This window comes from Narcine bancroftii, chromosome 3, assembly GCF_036971445.1.
Source record: "Narcine bancroftii isolate sNarBan1 chromosome 3, sNarBan1.hap1, whole genome shotgun sequence".
Taxonomy (NCBI): domain Eukaryota; kingdom Metazoa; phylum Chordata; class Chondrichthyes; order Torpediniformes; family Narcinidae; genus Narcine; species Narcine bancroftii.
In genome coordinates this window covers 245,699,169-245,715,409 of record NC_091471.1, presented here as the reverse complement: position 1 = coordinate 245,715,409, position 16,241 = coordinate 245,699,169, and the positions used below count along the sequence as shown (strand labels likewise).

Genomic DNA, 16,241 nt, shown 5'->3' with positions numbered 1-16,241 from the left:
CAATAGGTGGTAATTCTGCCGCGCTCGCAGGAAAAGAAACTCAGGATTGGATGTGATGTCATATATGTACTTTGACAGTAAATCTGAAAAATAAAATTGGAAGAGGCAATGGCAGTGGGGGGGGGGGGGGGTTGCACAGGAGGAGCAATGATATAGGAAGTAAAGGGTAACCAACGTTTTGGGCTTGAGCCCTTTTGTCAAAATATGAGCAGAAAACAGGCAAGCGCCTGAATTAAAAAGAGGGGGAGGAGAGGAGGGAGCAAGGAAGGGTCTAGGGGAGAAGCACAGGCTGATGGGTGAGAGGGCAAAAGCGGAAAAGTGATTTTTAAATTAATTTTTTAAAAATGTAGACATCTAGCACGGTAATAGGCCATTTTGGCCCACGAGTCTGTGCCGCCTAATTTGCATCCCATTAACCTACACCCCCAGTACGTTTTGAACGGTGGGAGGAAACCGGACACCCCCCCCAGGGGAAATCCAGGTAGGTGCGGGAAGATTGTACAAACTCCTTACAGACAGCGTGGGATATGAAGCCCAGTCCCGATCGCTGGCGCTGTAAAGGCATTACGCTAACCTCTATGCTAAGCATGCCGCTGGGATGGGGAGAGAGAGCAGGAGGATGTTCGCTCTCTGATGGGAAGGAAGGGGAGAGGGCTGGAGGAAGGGAGACAGAGATACGAGAGAAAGAGAGAGACCGGGGGGTGGGGGGGGATATTTGTATCGTTGGGTTGGAGACTGTTGAGATGGAACATAAGATGATGTTCCCCCAATTTGTGGGAATGTCATTGAGGTAATGGAATGTGATTCTATAGCTGTGGGACTCTCTGTACAGGTGGTCTTCATCTTTCAACCATGTTCCGTTCTGGCCAACCAGTCATATCTTGAAATGGTCACAAGTCACTGTGTCTGTCTTATCGTTTGTCCATTTCCCCAATGTAAAGCCATTTGCAAGTGTAGGCGTTGGTATAAGTAGCCGTTCCCATTCAGGATCAGGTTCGCATTAGCCCAATGACCACGTGTAATCCCTGCCGCTGTTGCCACTTTCTCACACCTCGCCACCGTCGACGGTCCCTGACACCTCCCCATTGCTGGTACCGGCTCATCTCCACCGCCACCCCCTGACCACTCAGACATTTTAACAGTTGTTGAGCCCGAGGTCCCCAAGCTCCTACTCGGGATGGATGGCCGTAACTCGCATGGGTTGTAAGACAGGGACTACCTGTGGTTAATAGTGAAGAATAATTTGCTGGCTCAGTTGTTGAGGTGACTCCGGGCCCTCTCCCCCACCCCCAGAAGAGGTCATGTGATTTTCAGAGAGGCAGGTCCCCCTGAACTCTCCTATGGCCACTTACTGTTCTGATCCCTTTGACTGGAAATGTCAGCTCTGCTCCTCTCTTCCCAGAAACTGTTGACCATCCCTTGGAGTAATGCTCCTTTGTTGCTTTGTGATAGGTGGGCCAATGGCATGGATTGGGCGAAGGTGGACATGGTGAAATGCATCATGGGACAAGCCTCCAACATGTCGACCATCCAGCACGGTCACATGAAGGACTCCGGCCACAGCATGGACAATACCAGCCTACCTCCAATCAATATCAGCGCCCAAATCTACATGGAGGCCCCGACCAGGTCCATGGCGGTACCCATCTTCTCCATGACGTTGGGTGCCCTGTCCAACATTGCTGCCCTCTTCATCCTGGTGAAGAGCTACACCAGGTTCCGGCGGCGGTCAAAGGCGACCTTCCTGTTCCTCGCCAGCAGCCTGGTGCTGACAGACTTTGCGGGGCACATCATTCCCGGTGCCTTGGTCCTCCGATTCTACTCTGGCCAGGTGGAGAGCAGCAGCCCCACGTGCCAGCTGCTGGGGGGCAGCCTGGTGTTCTTCGGCCTCTGCCCGCTCTTCTTTGGCGGCGCCATGGCAGTGGAGCGTTGCGTCGGCATCACCAAGCCCCTCCTCCACTCGTCCCTGGTCACCTCCGCCAGGACCAAGCTGGCCGTCGGCTGCCTGTGGGCCACTGGTGGCATTGTGGCCCTTCTGCCCTTCATAGGGGTGGGCCGGTACAGTATGCAGCAGTCAAAGACCTGGTGCTTTATCAGCATGGGGTCCCAGAGCAACCGGCTGGAGGACAGCTTCGCCCTGATCTTCTTGTTCCTCGGTATCATCACCCTCCTCGTATCCCTGATCTGTAACACTATCAGCGGAGTCTCACTCATCCAGGCCCGCATCAAGAAACGGAACTGTAATCGAAGGGCAAAGTCACATGACATCGAAATGGTTGTCCAGCTCGTTGGAATCATGTTGGTCTCCTGTGTTTGCTGGACCCCTATGCTGGTACGTACGGAGAGATCCTGCTTATAAATGTCATTTTGACATCTCTACACTTCATTTCTGAACATTAATAATCATTATACATTTTCAGTAAAAACACAAAATGCTGGAGAAACTCAGCAGGTCAAACAGTGTCCTTTATGTAGCAAAGGTGAAGATATAGAACTGACATTTCGGGGTTGAGCTTTTCATCAAGGTGTGGGGAGAATGTCGGCAGGTTCCAGAATGGGGGGAGGCGGGTGGTAAAGGCTGGAGATGATAGGTGGAGGTGGGAGACAGCAGCGATTGGGGGAGGAGGGAAGGCTAGGTGGGTAAGGGGGAAGGGAGGGGAGAACTGAAAAGAAGGAGAGCAAGTTTAGCAGAAAGCAGCGAAGTCAATAGGCCCTTGTAAAATGGGGTTAACAGGGCAATTGGACCGGTGAGTGCCCCAGTTATGCAGCAGTTGGAAAGGGTCCAACCCGATCAACTCTGTCAGAATCCAACCGGGCCCCTGACCTACCTCAGAGGTCACCAGGGAACCCAATTAAACTCACCTAGGTCACATCCACAGGTGATTTGAAAACAAAAATGGCCAACTCGCTTATTACGGTGATGACAGCGCTTGACTGTGTGCGTCACTGGGCGGCCAGCATCCAAACATCCGGCGGTACTTCTGGTGAGTATGTGACGCGTCATTGCAGGGCGATGGAGGGGGTGCATTTTAAAAAAGGCTAATATTCAGGCCATCTGGCTGGAGGGGGCCCAGATGAAAAATAAGGTGGTGTTCCTCCCATCTCCGGGTGGTCAGGGTGGGATACTACACCAGGCCATCGACAGAGTGACTTAGAATTGAAATGGCCGTCGATGTTGCGGACGGAGAGGAGGTGCTGAGCGAATCGATTCCCCCAGTATGTGACCGGTCTCTACGATGGAGAGAAGGCCATAGAGAGAGGCAGTAAACCAGTCCTGTGGGTGCACGTGAAGTGTTGCTTCACTTGAAAGGCCTGCTTGGGGTCCTGGAATGTAGTGTGGGCACCTCCTGCAGGCTCAGGGGAAGGTGCCAGTACTCTCTCATACATTGATGAAGGGCTCAAGTTCGAAACATCGGTAATGTATCGGTAATGTATAAAGGACACTACTCGACCCGTTGAGTTCCTCCAGCGCTGTGTTTCTACTTCGACTACAGTGTCTGCCGGCTTTCATGTTTTACCCCTGATGAAGGGATCATGCTGGTTATATCCTTCTGCTTCCTGTTGGCGCTGTGTAACCTGCTGCATTTCCCCAGTGCTCTTGTGTACTGCATTATGCTGTAGAGCAGCGGTTCTCAACCTTTCTCTTTCCACTCACATCCCACTTTAAGTAATCCCTATGCCATCGGTGCTCTGTGATTAGTAAGGGATTGCCTAAAGTGATGCGGGTGGGAAGAAAATGTTTGAAAACCATTGTTTTAATCATCCCTCATGGACTCCTTATGTGGATGGTTTCAGAACTCCAAAGGAAATGGCCCAACGACTATTTTTCTCAAGCAAAATATTTCGGTAACAATTGGGTCTAGAGCAGTGAGTCTCAACCTTTATTTGAGCTTAGAGGTCAGCGTGATGCTGTTACAGAGACCGCAGTTCAAAATCACTGCTGTCTGTAAGGAGGTTGTATGCTCTCCCCGTGTTTCCTCTGGGTGCTCCGGTTTTCTCCCATGTTCCATAGATGGGATGGGGTGAGTAGGTTAATTGGTCACATGGGTGTAATTGGGCTGCGTGGGCTCGTGGGCCGCGTCTATTACCATAGAAATATAGAACGTAACAGCACTGAAAATAGGCCCTTCTAGTCTGTCAAACTATTATTCTGCCCAGTCTCACTACCTGCACCCAGACCACGCCCCACCTATCCGTGTACCTGTCCAAATTTTTCTTCAATGTCAAAATTGAGCCCGCATTCACCACTTCAGCTAGCAGATCGTTCTACACTCCCACTATTCCATGTGAAGTTCCCCACCCTGTACCTCTTCCCCTTTCACCCTTAACCCATGTCTTCTGGTTTGTAACTCAGTGGAAAAAGCCTGTCTACATTTACTCTGTCTATCTCCCTCAGAATATTGTATAATTTCGGGTGGCATGGTTGACGCCACACCTTTCCAGCGCCCAGGACCGGGGTTCAAATCTCACGCTGTCTGTACATTCTCCCCGTGTCTGCGTGGGTTTTTCCCAGGGTGGGAGGGGGGCTCTGGTTTCCTCCCTCCGTTCGAAACATACTGGGGGCGTAGATTAAATGGATGTCAATTTGGTGAGCCAAAAGGGCCTGTATGTCTAAATTAAAAGTAATAACTATCAAATCTTTCCTCGTTCTTCTGCGATTCAGAGAATAAAGTCCTTACCTGTTTAACCTTGACCTGCATCTCAGCTCCACGCTCTATCTCTTGTGTGCAAGCAAAGCAAAGGAGTGATTTTAAAACCAGGACATCTACGATTGCAATGTACGGTTATCCCTCCCACCTACCCCGTGCTATGTGATAGTGAAACAAGGAAAGAAGATTTTACGGTGGAATGTGTGGTGCAAGAGGAAGGTCTTCAGGTGGATCATTGGTTCATTTCGAGGGCAGGAGGGACCTGTGCACAAAGGACAGGTGGCATCTAACCGAGAGGGGCTCCAATATCCTCATGGGGAGGGGGCGCTGGTGCCATGAAACTGGAAAATATGAGCGAGGACAGGGGTTGGATAGACTTGTGTTGCTTTCCTCTGGAGCTTTGGAGGCCAACGGGAAGCCTGATCGAAATTTACAGAACAATGAGTCAAAGCACAGGGATGCTGGGGGAATTCGGCCGGTCTCACCGCATTCACCGGGAGGGGGGAGGGGGGGTAAAGGTAATTTGCCGCCATTTCGGGCTGAGCTCTTCCTCAGGGTAATAAAGGAGCCTGCGTTAAAAGGCTGGGGAGGGAAGAATGGGGTGGGGGGTAGACCAAAGGTGTTGATTGGATAAGAGGACGGGAGAGAGGGAAGGTGAGAACTGATTGGGGGGAGGGGGTGGTTTTTGGTACTGTGACAGAGCTGGAAGAAAGGATACATTGGCCCTTTTTACACTGAGATCCCACGGTCTCCTGCCGTAAAGAAGAACCGTCCTTAAGCCGACTTCGTTTATTTACACTGATCAACGCCGGCATATAGATAGACAGCAAGCTGGCATTCCGGAACCAAAAGACCTGTGGTGTCTAATGTGACGTATAACATACACATCCTTCCCCATCCTGGTCCCGACCTGCCGGCTTACCCTTCTTACAGACAACAATTCGGCGCTGTGGCTACCTCTGCTGCCGGGACTGTAGTGACCCCTCCCCCTCATTCCATGTTCGGGACAGCCTAGCGTAAATAAAGGCGCAATATTCCCATCTTGAAATGGCTGTGTAAAAGGGGCTACTGGGAAAGATTGTTGCGGGAGGGGGAAAATAATGGAAAACGGAGGTCGATGATGTTAACACATTTTGTCTGGTGGACTGTCCTACGCTTAATATAGGCACCTGCCTGGTTTATTTCTCAGACCTTGAGGAAGGGCTTAGGCCTGAAACATCGGTGATCTATCTTTACCTCCTAAGGATGCTGCAAGACCAGCCGAGTCCCTCCAGCATCTCTGCGTTTTGATTACAATTGCAGCGTCTGCAGACTTTTGTGTTTCAATACAAAATGATGAAAGGCAGAGATGTTTTGAGTGGAAACATGAATTGGGAGTGGATATGACATTAAGGCGGCGGGGGGTGGGGGGGTGGGGGTTTGAAGGAGATTCTTGTGTTGTATTTTTCGTGGAGAGTGAGACGTGTTGCCAGGGGAGAGAGGAAGCAGGTACTTTAGAGACCTTGAAGCCTCAGGTGGACAGAATGGAGGGATGAAGATAGTTTGTAGATTGGTGGGATTAGTCTTCATTGGCATCAAGGTCAGTGTTGTGAGCTGAAGGGCCTGTTCTGGGCCAGGAGTGGAGAGGGTCAAGAGCTTCAAATTCCTGGGTGCCAACACACCTGAGGATCTGCCCTGGGACCTCCATGGTGATGCAATCACAAAGAAGGCTCGCCAGTGGCTATACTTCGTGAGGTGTCTTGAGGAGATTCGGTTCGTCGCTGAAGACACTTGCAAATTTCTACAGGTGGATCGTGGAGAGCATTCTGGCTGGTTGCATTGCTGCCTGGTATGGAGGCACGAACTCTTAGAACAAGAATAAACTCCAGAGGGTTAACTCGGCCTGTGACACCACAGGCACCAGACTTCAATCCATCGAGGACATCTACAAAAGGCGGTGTCTTAAAAAGCAGCCTCTATCCTCAAAGACACCACCCCCCCCTTCACCACCCAGGCCCTTTTCACCGTCGGGGAAAAAAGGTACAGGAGCCTGAAGACGAGCACAAGGATGGCTTCTTCCCCTCCACTATCAGATTCCTGAATGGACAATGAACCACAGACACTGCCTGATGTTCTCCTGTGTTCTTGCACTAATTGTTTAGTTTTGATATGTAATTTACAGCAGCGTTTGGGCTTTGATGCAGCCGCAAAACAACGAATTTCGTGACACATTCTTGACAATAAATTCTGATTCTGGATTTTAATTTAATTTAGACATACAGCACGGTGACAGGCCCACGAACCCATGCCGCCCAATTAACCTACAACCCCGTATGTTTTGGAGAGTGGGAGGAAATCGGAGCACCCGGAGAAAACCCAAACAGACTCGGGAAGAACGTACAGACAGCGCCGGATTTGAACACAGGTCCCCGGCGCTGTAATGCTAATAACTGCACTGCTCTTGTTTAAACAACCCCAGCACCCCTATGTGCTGACTCCCTTGTCCCTCCTGTGTTCCTGCACCCCCCTCTGGTGGCGGACCAAAGTATAACAGCCCAGTTTCACCCTCCCGTCCCCTGCAGCCTTCAGAAGTATTTAGGATGGTGATCCCCTTGGTGGCAGTCCCACCGCTGTGGGGTTTGGCGAGATGCTGTGATTGCAATAAAGCACAGGATGCTGGAGGAACTCAGCTAGTCTAAGAAGAAGGGCTCAGCCTGAAACGTCAGTTATATATCTTTACCTCCTATGGACGCTGCGAGACCAGCCGAGTTCCTCCAGCAGTTCCATGTTTTTACGGAATTAAGAGTATATTTTAAAATTTACTCTTAATTTTGTAAAATTCTATCACATTTCCCTTTTCCTCTGATGCTCCACAGAAAACAGTCCAACTCCTCTCCTTGCTAATATCCTTCAGGAAATATGGTGCAGAGAGGATTTTGATTATCGCGAACAATCAGCCCAGTTTCTCTCTCCACAGATGCTGTCTGGTCTCGATCTTCTTTGGTATTCTGTGCTTTACTCCTGGTTGGACCTTGCATGCATTCTCCCCGTGACCTGGCCATTATTTATTCTGCTGCCTGGGGCTAGAGTTTCCCTTGTGACCTCTTTCCGTGGCAAGGCATTGAAAGGCACTTCAAGCGCAGCACACTTTAGAAATAGTAGCAGTTCGTGGAGTGCTGTTATGGCACCAGCGACCCAGGTTCGAACCTGGTGCCGTCTGTAAGGAAAAACGCGCAACACTGGAGAAACTCAGCAGGCCAAGCCGTGTCAAAAAATACATAAACCGATGTTTCGGGCTTGAGCCCTTCATTGAAGTTGGAAAAACGTCGGCAGGCGTCTGACCAAAAGAGTTGGGGATAGAAGGGAGGTGTGGTCACAAAGGTGGAGAAGGGAGGGAGGGGACAAGGCAGCGGGAGGTATAGACGGATTCAACAGAGGGGAGGGAGTGTGAGTGATAGACAGAATCACGTTCATGATTCTTTGTGGTTTACTGTGGTCTAAATACCCCTTTCCCCTTTGATGCCAGGTGTACGTGTCCATCACTCGCATCCAGAAGAGCACAGAATATCCTTGGTTAAGCCTCCTCGGGGTTAGGATGGCTTCCTGGAATCAGATCCTAGATCCCTGGGTCTACATCCTGCTGCGTCGGGCGGTCCTGAGAAAAATCTACCAGGCTGTCTTGAGGAAGACAGACATCAACAAGAGCAAGTTAGACCGGTGGGCGAACTCCTTCCAAAGCTCCGATCGGAGTGTGGTCAAAAAGTTTTGAAGGGCACCTTCGGAGGTTGCCGTTTGAGAGGTGGCCCTCCTGGATGCGGATCAGGTTGGGCGCAGTTCCTCGTGAGTGCTCAGAGAGAGCGCCATGTAGACTGGGCATGATGGGAGCTGGCACAGAGGGGAATGCAGAGGAATGGACAACATGTTACTGGGAGCAAACAGACTGGCGCAGAACCCTCGGGGAGCTGAGGGACACCGAGGAGTGTGGCGGACATGAAGATTGAGGTTTAAAAGCAGAACTCACCTTTCTGAGGACTTCTCTCTCCCTTCCAACCTTCAGGAAAGACAGTCCTCGTGTAAGCAGATGGGCATATGTTGATGTTCTAGAATCAATTTTAATGTAAGACCAAACCATCCTGCTGCTCAGTTACACACTTCCAGTCACTGGTGAGAGTGACCCAGTAAAAATCCTGCCATGGGTGGAACTTGGGCACAGCCCCACTCCACTGCCCTTCCCTTCCCTTCCAGTGGAGTTCCTGCCCTGGTCTTGTGAATGACCACCAGCCCAGATGCTGCCCAACGTGAAGAGCCCTGGCCCTCTTCCGTCCGCTCCCTGGAATGCAGAGTGGTGGAGGGTCGCCAGATGGCGAGGAGCAATGCCGTGGACTGGAGTCGGGGGGTGTTTGCTGGCCAGTGATTGGCTGGAAGATCACATGGTCTTATCATGCATGCCAGTGAGATGAGGTTAGTTGGCCAAGAGATGAATCTGATAGATTATAGTAGAGGACAGCAGAGAAACAGGCCCTTCAGCCCAACATGATGTCCGAGAACTCTGCTCCTTGCACCCGATACCCTTGTCCCTCAGTAAACCTTTAGGTAGTCCTAGGCTGACTTAATGTTAGATAGTTGTAGGGCCTGAGCTGTCAAAATATTCAACCAAGGTTCAGACGGCTTTAACATCGACCTCTTGTTTCTGTTCACCCCTCCCCATCTCTTTCTCCCTATGTCTCCTTTCTTCTAGATCGTCTCTCCCTCTGTCTCCTTTCCTGCCCTCCTTCCCTCCCCCGATCAAGTCCCACCTTTCTCGTCCTCCCATCCGTCTCACCTTTTACCTGTTGGCCTGTGCTCCTCCACCTCCCCCAGCCTCTTTTATTCAGCTGCCTGTCTGTGTTTCGCTCACACCTTGAAGAAGGGCTCAGGCCCAAAATGTTCGGTCACGTATCTTTACCTCCAATGGGTGCTGCCGAGCTCCTGCTGCGCTTCCATGTTTTTAAGACCTGACCCTCGCACGGGATCTCGTGGGAAGACTTTGAGGTGGAGGAGGGGAGATTCTCCAACCCACCCCGGGGATTGCCCAAATGCCAAGCACATGCGACGTCTGCCCGCAAGCTTGTGATGCATTCATTATGCACTTAGCATCAGGTTATGTGACAGACATACAGCACGGTAACAGGCTCTTTCGGCCCGTGCTACCCCATTAACCCACCCCCCCCCCCCCGGTACATTTGAGAGAAAACTGGAGCCCCTGGGGAAAATCCACGCTGACACTGGGAGATGTACAATCTTCTTATGGACAGCGCTGGATCCGAAATCTGATCGCTGGCACAGTAACCGCTACCCCAATCGGGCTGCTCTACTGTAATGTATGTATGTACTTGGCTACTTGGCTGTTGAAAATCTCTACACAGGTCTACCCTTTGGTTAAGCTGGACATCTCCCCTGCAGAGAGGTCAAAAATAAAAGCACTGTTTACCAGAAAATACCAAATCGGTGAATTGTCATGTGAAGGGAGGTCTTCAGCTGTGGCAGTCATTGATGTTAAATCAAGGCACTTTATTTCACAAGAGCAGCACTTCGAACAAAATATCTATATTTGTTACCGTCTCAGCACTGTTTAGTCAGTGTTAAGTTGTTCAGAAATGCAAATAATAATTTCAGCTCAAAGAATATAATTAAGTGAAAATGAAATATATTTAAGAATTATTGTAAATGTTTTTTTTAAAATAAATATATTGTGCCATATATTTTTGTACCGTGGGCTTGTTAGTCACTGCTTTAAGCTATTGAATAAAAATAGGTTTTTGTCAGAATTTAGTAACTGGTGATGAACTGATGTCATTTTTATTCATTCTTGGCTGATGGTGAGTTTTTACTGTCGCCTTCCAGGCAGCCGAGGTGGTGCTGGAGTCACCAACTGCTTTGTGGACATTAAATACCTTCGTGCTTTACTTCTTCGAAATGGGTGTGTTGGCAGCGGAGGAATTGATGCCAGTCAAACAGCTTCTCGGGCCAGCTGAGGGTAGTTGGGCGGTGGGGGGGCGCGTGGAATGTCACGGTGACGGAGGCAGGTCCAATTTTTCAATATTCCGACATCCCGGCATGCGCCTGTGCCACCCAATCCCACCATACGTTTTTTTTCTCTGAAGGGTGGGAGGAAACCGGAGCACCCCAAAAAAGATCACGGGGAGAGCATGCAACCTCCTTACAGACAGCTCCAGATTCGAACCCCGGTCACTGACACAGTAACGGTGTTGCACTAACTGCTACGCTAAACTGTGCCTCCCCTAATAGGATCATTTAATACAATATTCTGTAGGTACAGAATGTGGAACTGAGCTAAAAAGGAAGGTTACACAATAGGGAGATTCTAGACCAGTGGTTCTCAACCTTTTTCTTTCCACTCACATCCAACTTTAAGTAATCCCTATGGGATCGGTGCTCTGTGATTAGTAAGGGATTGCTTAAGGTGGTGTGTGAGTGGGAAGGGAAGGTTGAGAACCACTGCTCTAGACCCAACTGTTACTGAAATATTTTGCTTGAGAAAAATTGTCACTGGCCAATTTCCTTTGGAGTTATGAAGCCGTGCACATAACGAATCCATTAGGGATGATTAAAACAGTGGTTTTCAAACTTTTTATTTCCACCCACATCCCACCTTAAGCAACCCCTTACTAATCACAGAGCATCAATGGCATAGGGAATATTTAAAGTGGTATGTGAGTGGAAAGAAAACGTTGATAGGTTATTCGATTGGCACAGCACGGTGGGCTAAAGGACCTGTGCAGTGGTGTAGATTTCTATGTTGAATGCACAGAATTGGAGACACCTGGAGAGAAGTGCAGCACACTTGTGCCTTCTGCCTTTGTCCATTGCTAGGATCGGGAAGTGAACTGTGGGTGGAAATGCCACCAAACTGCAGCCACGGCACGTCGGTTCAATGGGTGGTCCATCCTGGGACTTGAATGTTCTTGGGACTGCAGGCGAGGACCTTCTGAAAACTCCTCGACGTGCCCAGCAGGATAGGAACCAAGTACAGCGGGGTGACCTACCTCTGTCTCACCCTTGTGGCCACTGATAATAAACTTGAACTTGAACTGTATTGATGGGGTAATGGAAGCATTACCCAATGAATCAAACAGATCACATTAAAGTGCAAATTTCTGATATTATTCAAGGTTATTTGTAACTCTAGTTGGCCACAGAAAAGATGGCCAAATTACAGTTTGCCAAGAAGTATTTTAAAGAGCCTGCAGAATTCTGGAAACAGGGTCTTGTGGACGGATGAGACCAAGATTAATCTGCATCAGAGTGATGGCAAGAGCAAAGTGTGGAGGCATAAAGGAGCTCCCCAAGATCTAAAGCGTAACACTTTTGGTTTACATCTCGCAGGGTGTCTTCTGAAATTATATTTGTGAAATCTTCGGCACATCCATGCCTGCCTGCTGAAGAGTGTTTCTGACAGATGTTTGGGGATTTTTCTTCATTATGATGAGAATTCTTCTGTCGTCAGCAGTGGAGGTCTTCCTTGGAACACCAGGCCCCTTGCTATTATAGGGTCTTGCTTTTTAATGATGTTCCAAACAGTTAATTTTGGAAATGCTAAAGTTTGGGCGATGTCCCTGTACTGTTTTTCAACCTCATCATGGCTTCTTTGACTTTCATTGACATCATTTTGCCCCTCCTGTTAAAAAATGGCAACTACAGACTCCAAAGGTGATCAAAAGCGGAGAAGCAAGCCGAGCTCTCATACCTGCACCAATGAACCAATTAAACATACCCGAGTACTCACAAACACCTGTGAAGCCAAATATCCCAAACATTATGGCGCCCTGAAATGAGGGGACTATGTATAAAAAGTGCTGAACATGGTCAAAGCAAAATATCTACAAATAACCTTGAATAAAATCTGAAGTGGGCACTTCAATTACTTGTGAATTTAAAATGAAAGGAGAAAAAGTGTCACGGAAAGCCCTGTTGTGTTCTGACAGCATTACCACTCAATAAGAAACGTATATGGATACTTAAACCCTAAAATGATGTTAGGTAACAGGACATGAGTGGCTTTGAAATCAGAAGATGCAGCTTGTGTGAACATTAGACGGGCGCTTGAGGACGGAGCCTCTTGTCACAAGTGGTCTGGAAATTGAGTTCCATATTTCTGCAGGCAACGGTTGTGGGCCCGAACCTCCATATCTATGATCTGACGAGGACACAGACGGCAAATCAGGGGATCAAAAAGACTGAGTGCACAGGCATTGTCCCTAATTTAGTTGATTAAGTTGTTCTGGAATCAGACAAAACCCATTTCTGACGAATACCAATGACAAATGTTTGAGACGTACGCCACCGCCATTTATCCTTTGCTTTCCTAATTTGGGTTAATTTAATTTGCAGAACTTAAATTTAAGGCCAACGGGATGATAGGATTTGAATTTAGTTCCACCAAACCGCACTGCTCGGGCATGTTCAACGGCAGATTACTATTTGAATGGCAATAGATTAAGAGATGGGGAAGTGCAGAGAGACCTAGGGGTACTTGTACATCAGTCTCTGAAGGCGAGCATGGAGGTACAGCAGGCGGTTAAAAAGGCAAATGGTATGCTGGCCTTCATATCAAGAGGGTTTGAGTATAGGAACAAGGATACCTTACTGCAGCTGTACAGGGCCTTGGTGAGAACACACCTGGAGTATTGTGTGCAGTTTTGGTCACCTTATCTAAGGAAGGATGTTCTTGCAATGGAGGGAGTGCAGAGGCGATTCACCAGGCTGATACCTGGAATGGCAGGAATGACTGATGAGGAAAGATGGCGCAAATTGGGATTGTACTCGCTGGAGTTTAGAAGATTGAGAGGGGATCTCATAGAGACATATAAAATTCTGGCAGGACTGGACAGAATGGATGCAGATGGGATGTTTCCAAGGATGGGAAAATCCAGAACCCGGGGCCATGGTTTGAGGATAATAGGCAAACCATTTAGGACCGAGATGAGGAGGAATTTCTTTACCCAGAGGGTGGTGAATCTGTGGAATTCATTGCCACAGAGGGCAGTAGAGGCAGGTTCATTAAATATATTTAAGAGGGAATTAGATTTATTTCTTCAGTATAAGGGTATTAAAGGTTACGGAGAGAAGGCGGGGACGGGGTACTGAACTTTAAGATCAGCCATGATCTCGTTGAATGGCGGAGCAGGCTCGAAGGGTCGAATGACCTACTCCTGCTCCTATCTTCTATGTTTCTATGTTTCTATGACTTCTTTCCACTCTGCCTCAGTGAATTCTGAGAAAGCAAATGCCAGCACAGGAGGTACATTGGGCTGGTGGTAACCTCTACATATATAGACCAATCCAGGACATGCACACACACACACACACACACACACACACACATGCATGAAAACATAAATATGGGCACACCTGCATACACAGACAGACACAGACAGAAACACGGACACACACAGGTACACTCATATACACTTGCACGTGCACACCCACACACATGCATGCAAACACGCACACTAACACACCTGCATACATGGACGGACACAGACAGAAACACACACAGAGACACACACACAGATACAATCATACACACTTGTGCACACACACACACACACACACACACACACACACACACACACACACACACACACACACACACACACACACACACAATCTTTCTCCCTCTCTCTATCCGGATATCTGATATGATGAATCTACAGTGATAACCAAGATTTCAATTTTTTATCCTTGTGGAATTGGATGAAAAACTTTGCCATTCACAACCTCACTGCAAAAGTACCTCAGTAAGACGGTCAGTTTTTTTTTGTAAAACACCTTTTCAGTTTATATTTAATCTTCAATTAAATATCTAATCACACAAGTTTACGTGTGGAAGGGCAGCAAGCTTAATGTGTGGGAGGTGAGGAGACACACTGACGCGCTCACATGCACACACACTCACTCCGCGTGTACGTGCAAAGGCCCTGCACAATCCTGGGCTGGGTGCTATACAAAGTGCTGATGGATGGATCTCACCCACTGCTAATCGAGCATGGGTGACGGGATCTGGTCAGAAATCCCATCCCCCCACCCACAAATGAAGCGATGCTTGGGGCCCAGACCCCTGCAGATAATGTCCTGCTTTCCTGCCACGTTTACAATGGTGCATGTGGCCATGGTGGAAGTCGAGGAGGGGAGTGGTGCCCGCTCCAAATTGAGACCCCGGCAACCTCGGCTCCATTAGTTGTAAAGATCGTCGTCGCCGTCCTCACGATACAGGTTCCCGCTGCTGCCTCCGTTGCTCCCCTGACCACCGGACTGGCTGGTGGATGGAAACCTGGAAAAGGAAAGAGGATACTGATATTGGCGGACTTCGGGACCGGCGATAGAGTTGATGTCCATCCATTAACATCACAAGATCTCCTCCAACTGGAGGAAATCAACAGGTTGTACCTTCTGCCCTCTAGGGTAGACTTAAAACCTAGCATGAATGAAACACCAACGTCTGCAGAAGCTGTGACTGTAGTAAAAGCACAAAACTGCTGGAGGAACCCATCAGGAGGTGAAGATATATTACCGACATTTCAGGCCTGAACCCTTCCTCAAGGTTTGAGCAAGGAACAGGCAGGTATTTGAATAAAAAGGGCAGGGGGTGGACCGCAGGGGCAACAGGCAAAAGGCCTTTATTGGACATGGAAAGGTGAGAGTTGATTGGGGGAGGGGGTGCATCTGTGAAGGCAGAGCTGAAGGAAAGGAGGCAGAGGGAGAGACAGGGATGGGGAAAAGGGAAGCTGAACGGAGGGTGGAAAGGGGAGGATGTGTCTAGTGGTGGGAGCATGTAGTGGAGGATAAGTGTTGGATGCAGAGGATGGTGGGGCGGTAGATGAAGACAAGACCTTGCAGTGCGTGGGGGCGGAGGGTGGTGGGGGGGGGGTCAGGGCAGACGTGTAGGTGGATATGCGTGCGAGAGTCAGGTTGATGGTGGGAGAGGGGAGGCCATGTCCTTTTGGAAGAAGGAGGACATCTCGGATGACTTCGCCTGGAAGACCTCATCCTGGGAGTGGATGTGGTGGAGGAATTGTGGGAAGTGAATGGACGGGGCGCGAATAGGTGTCGTCAAGGTAGCTGGTGTGTTCACAGGTGTCTGTTGAGAATTTCCCTCCCAAGAGTGAGGCAGAGAGATTGAGAAAGTGTTGCTAAAGATGCACTAAATGAATTTGAGGTTGGAGTTGGAGTAGGCAGTAAAGTGGATGAAATCGACGAGCTCATTGTGGGTACCATCAAGTGTAGTCGAGGAAGAGTTGAGGGGGCCTTGCCTGTGTAGGCTTGTAGCAAGGATTGGCAGGCATAGCTGGGGCCTACGCAGCTACCCACGGCCACCCGTTTAACTGGGAGAAAAACCTTAGCACACTCCTTTTTCCAAAGTATAACTGGGAATTCTTCCCAGTGAACATTAAAAAAAAATTGTAGATGCTGGAAATCTGAAGCAAATAGCTCCTCACAGGGTCAGACAGCATCTGTGTGAAATCAACCATCTCAGGTTGGAGAGTCTGAATTACTGTATATTTCAGCGTATAAGTCGACCTTCAGATAAGAATGAGAGGAGATCTTATAGAA

At 48.9% G+C, this 16,241-nt stretch overlaps 2 protein-coding genes across 12 annotated transcripts in view; one reads left to right on the top strand and one right to left on the bottom strand.

Moving 5' to 3' along the window:
- The window catches only part of LOC138758451 (prostaglandin F2-alpha receptor-like), a 92,577-nt gene that overhangs the window by 11,243 nt on the left and 65,093 nt on the right, over positions 1-16,241 (top strand). For 5 of the 7 annotated variants that reach the window (XR_011354287.1, XR_011354286.1, XM_069927382.1 and 2 more), the window contains exon 2: positions 1,453-2,332. Coding sequence is in view for 5 of the 7 variants with exons in the window: in XM_069927382.1 (XP_069783483.1) it covers positions 1,453-2,332 (880 nt within the window). In the remaining 2 variants the exon portion in view is untranslated. Of the gene's footprint in view, positions 1-1,452; positions 2,333-6,902; positions 8,134-8,154; positions 10,436-16,241 lie in introns of those variants that run through there. The other 2 variants (XM_069927380.1, XM_069927381.1) reach the window with 2 other exon arrangements.
- Positions 11,771-16,241, bottom strand: part of LOC138758449 (transitional endoplasmic reticulum ATPase-like) — a 59,453-nt gene continuing 54,982 nt past the window's right edge. For all 5 annotated transcript variants that reach the window (XM_069927375.1, XM_069927377.1, XM_069927379.1 and 2 more), the window contains one exon: positions 11,771-14,961. In XM_069927375.1, coding sequence (XP_069783476.1) covers positions 14,865-14,961 — 97 coding nt within the window. In that variant the 3' untranslated portion in view covers positions 11,771-14,864. The remainder of the gene's footprint in view (positions 14,962-16,241) is intronic.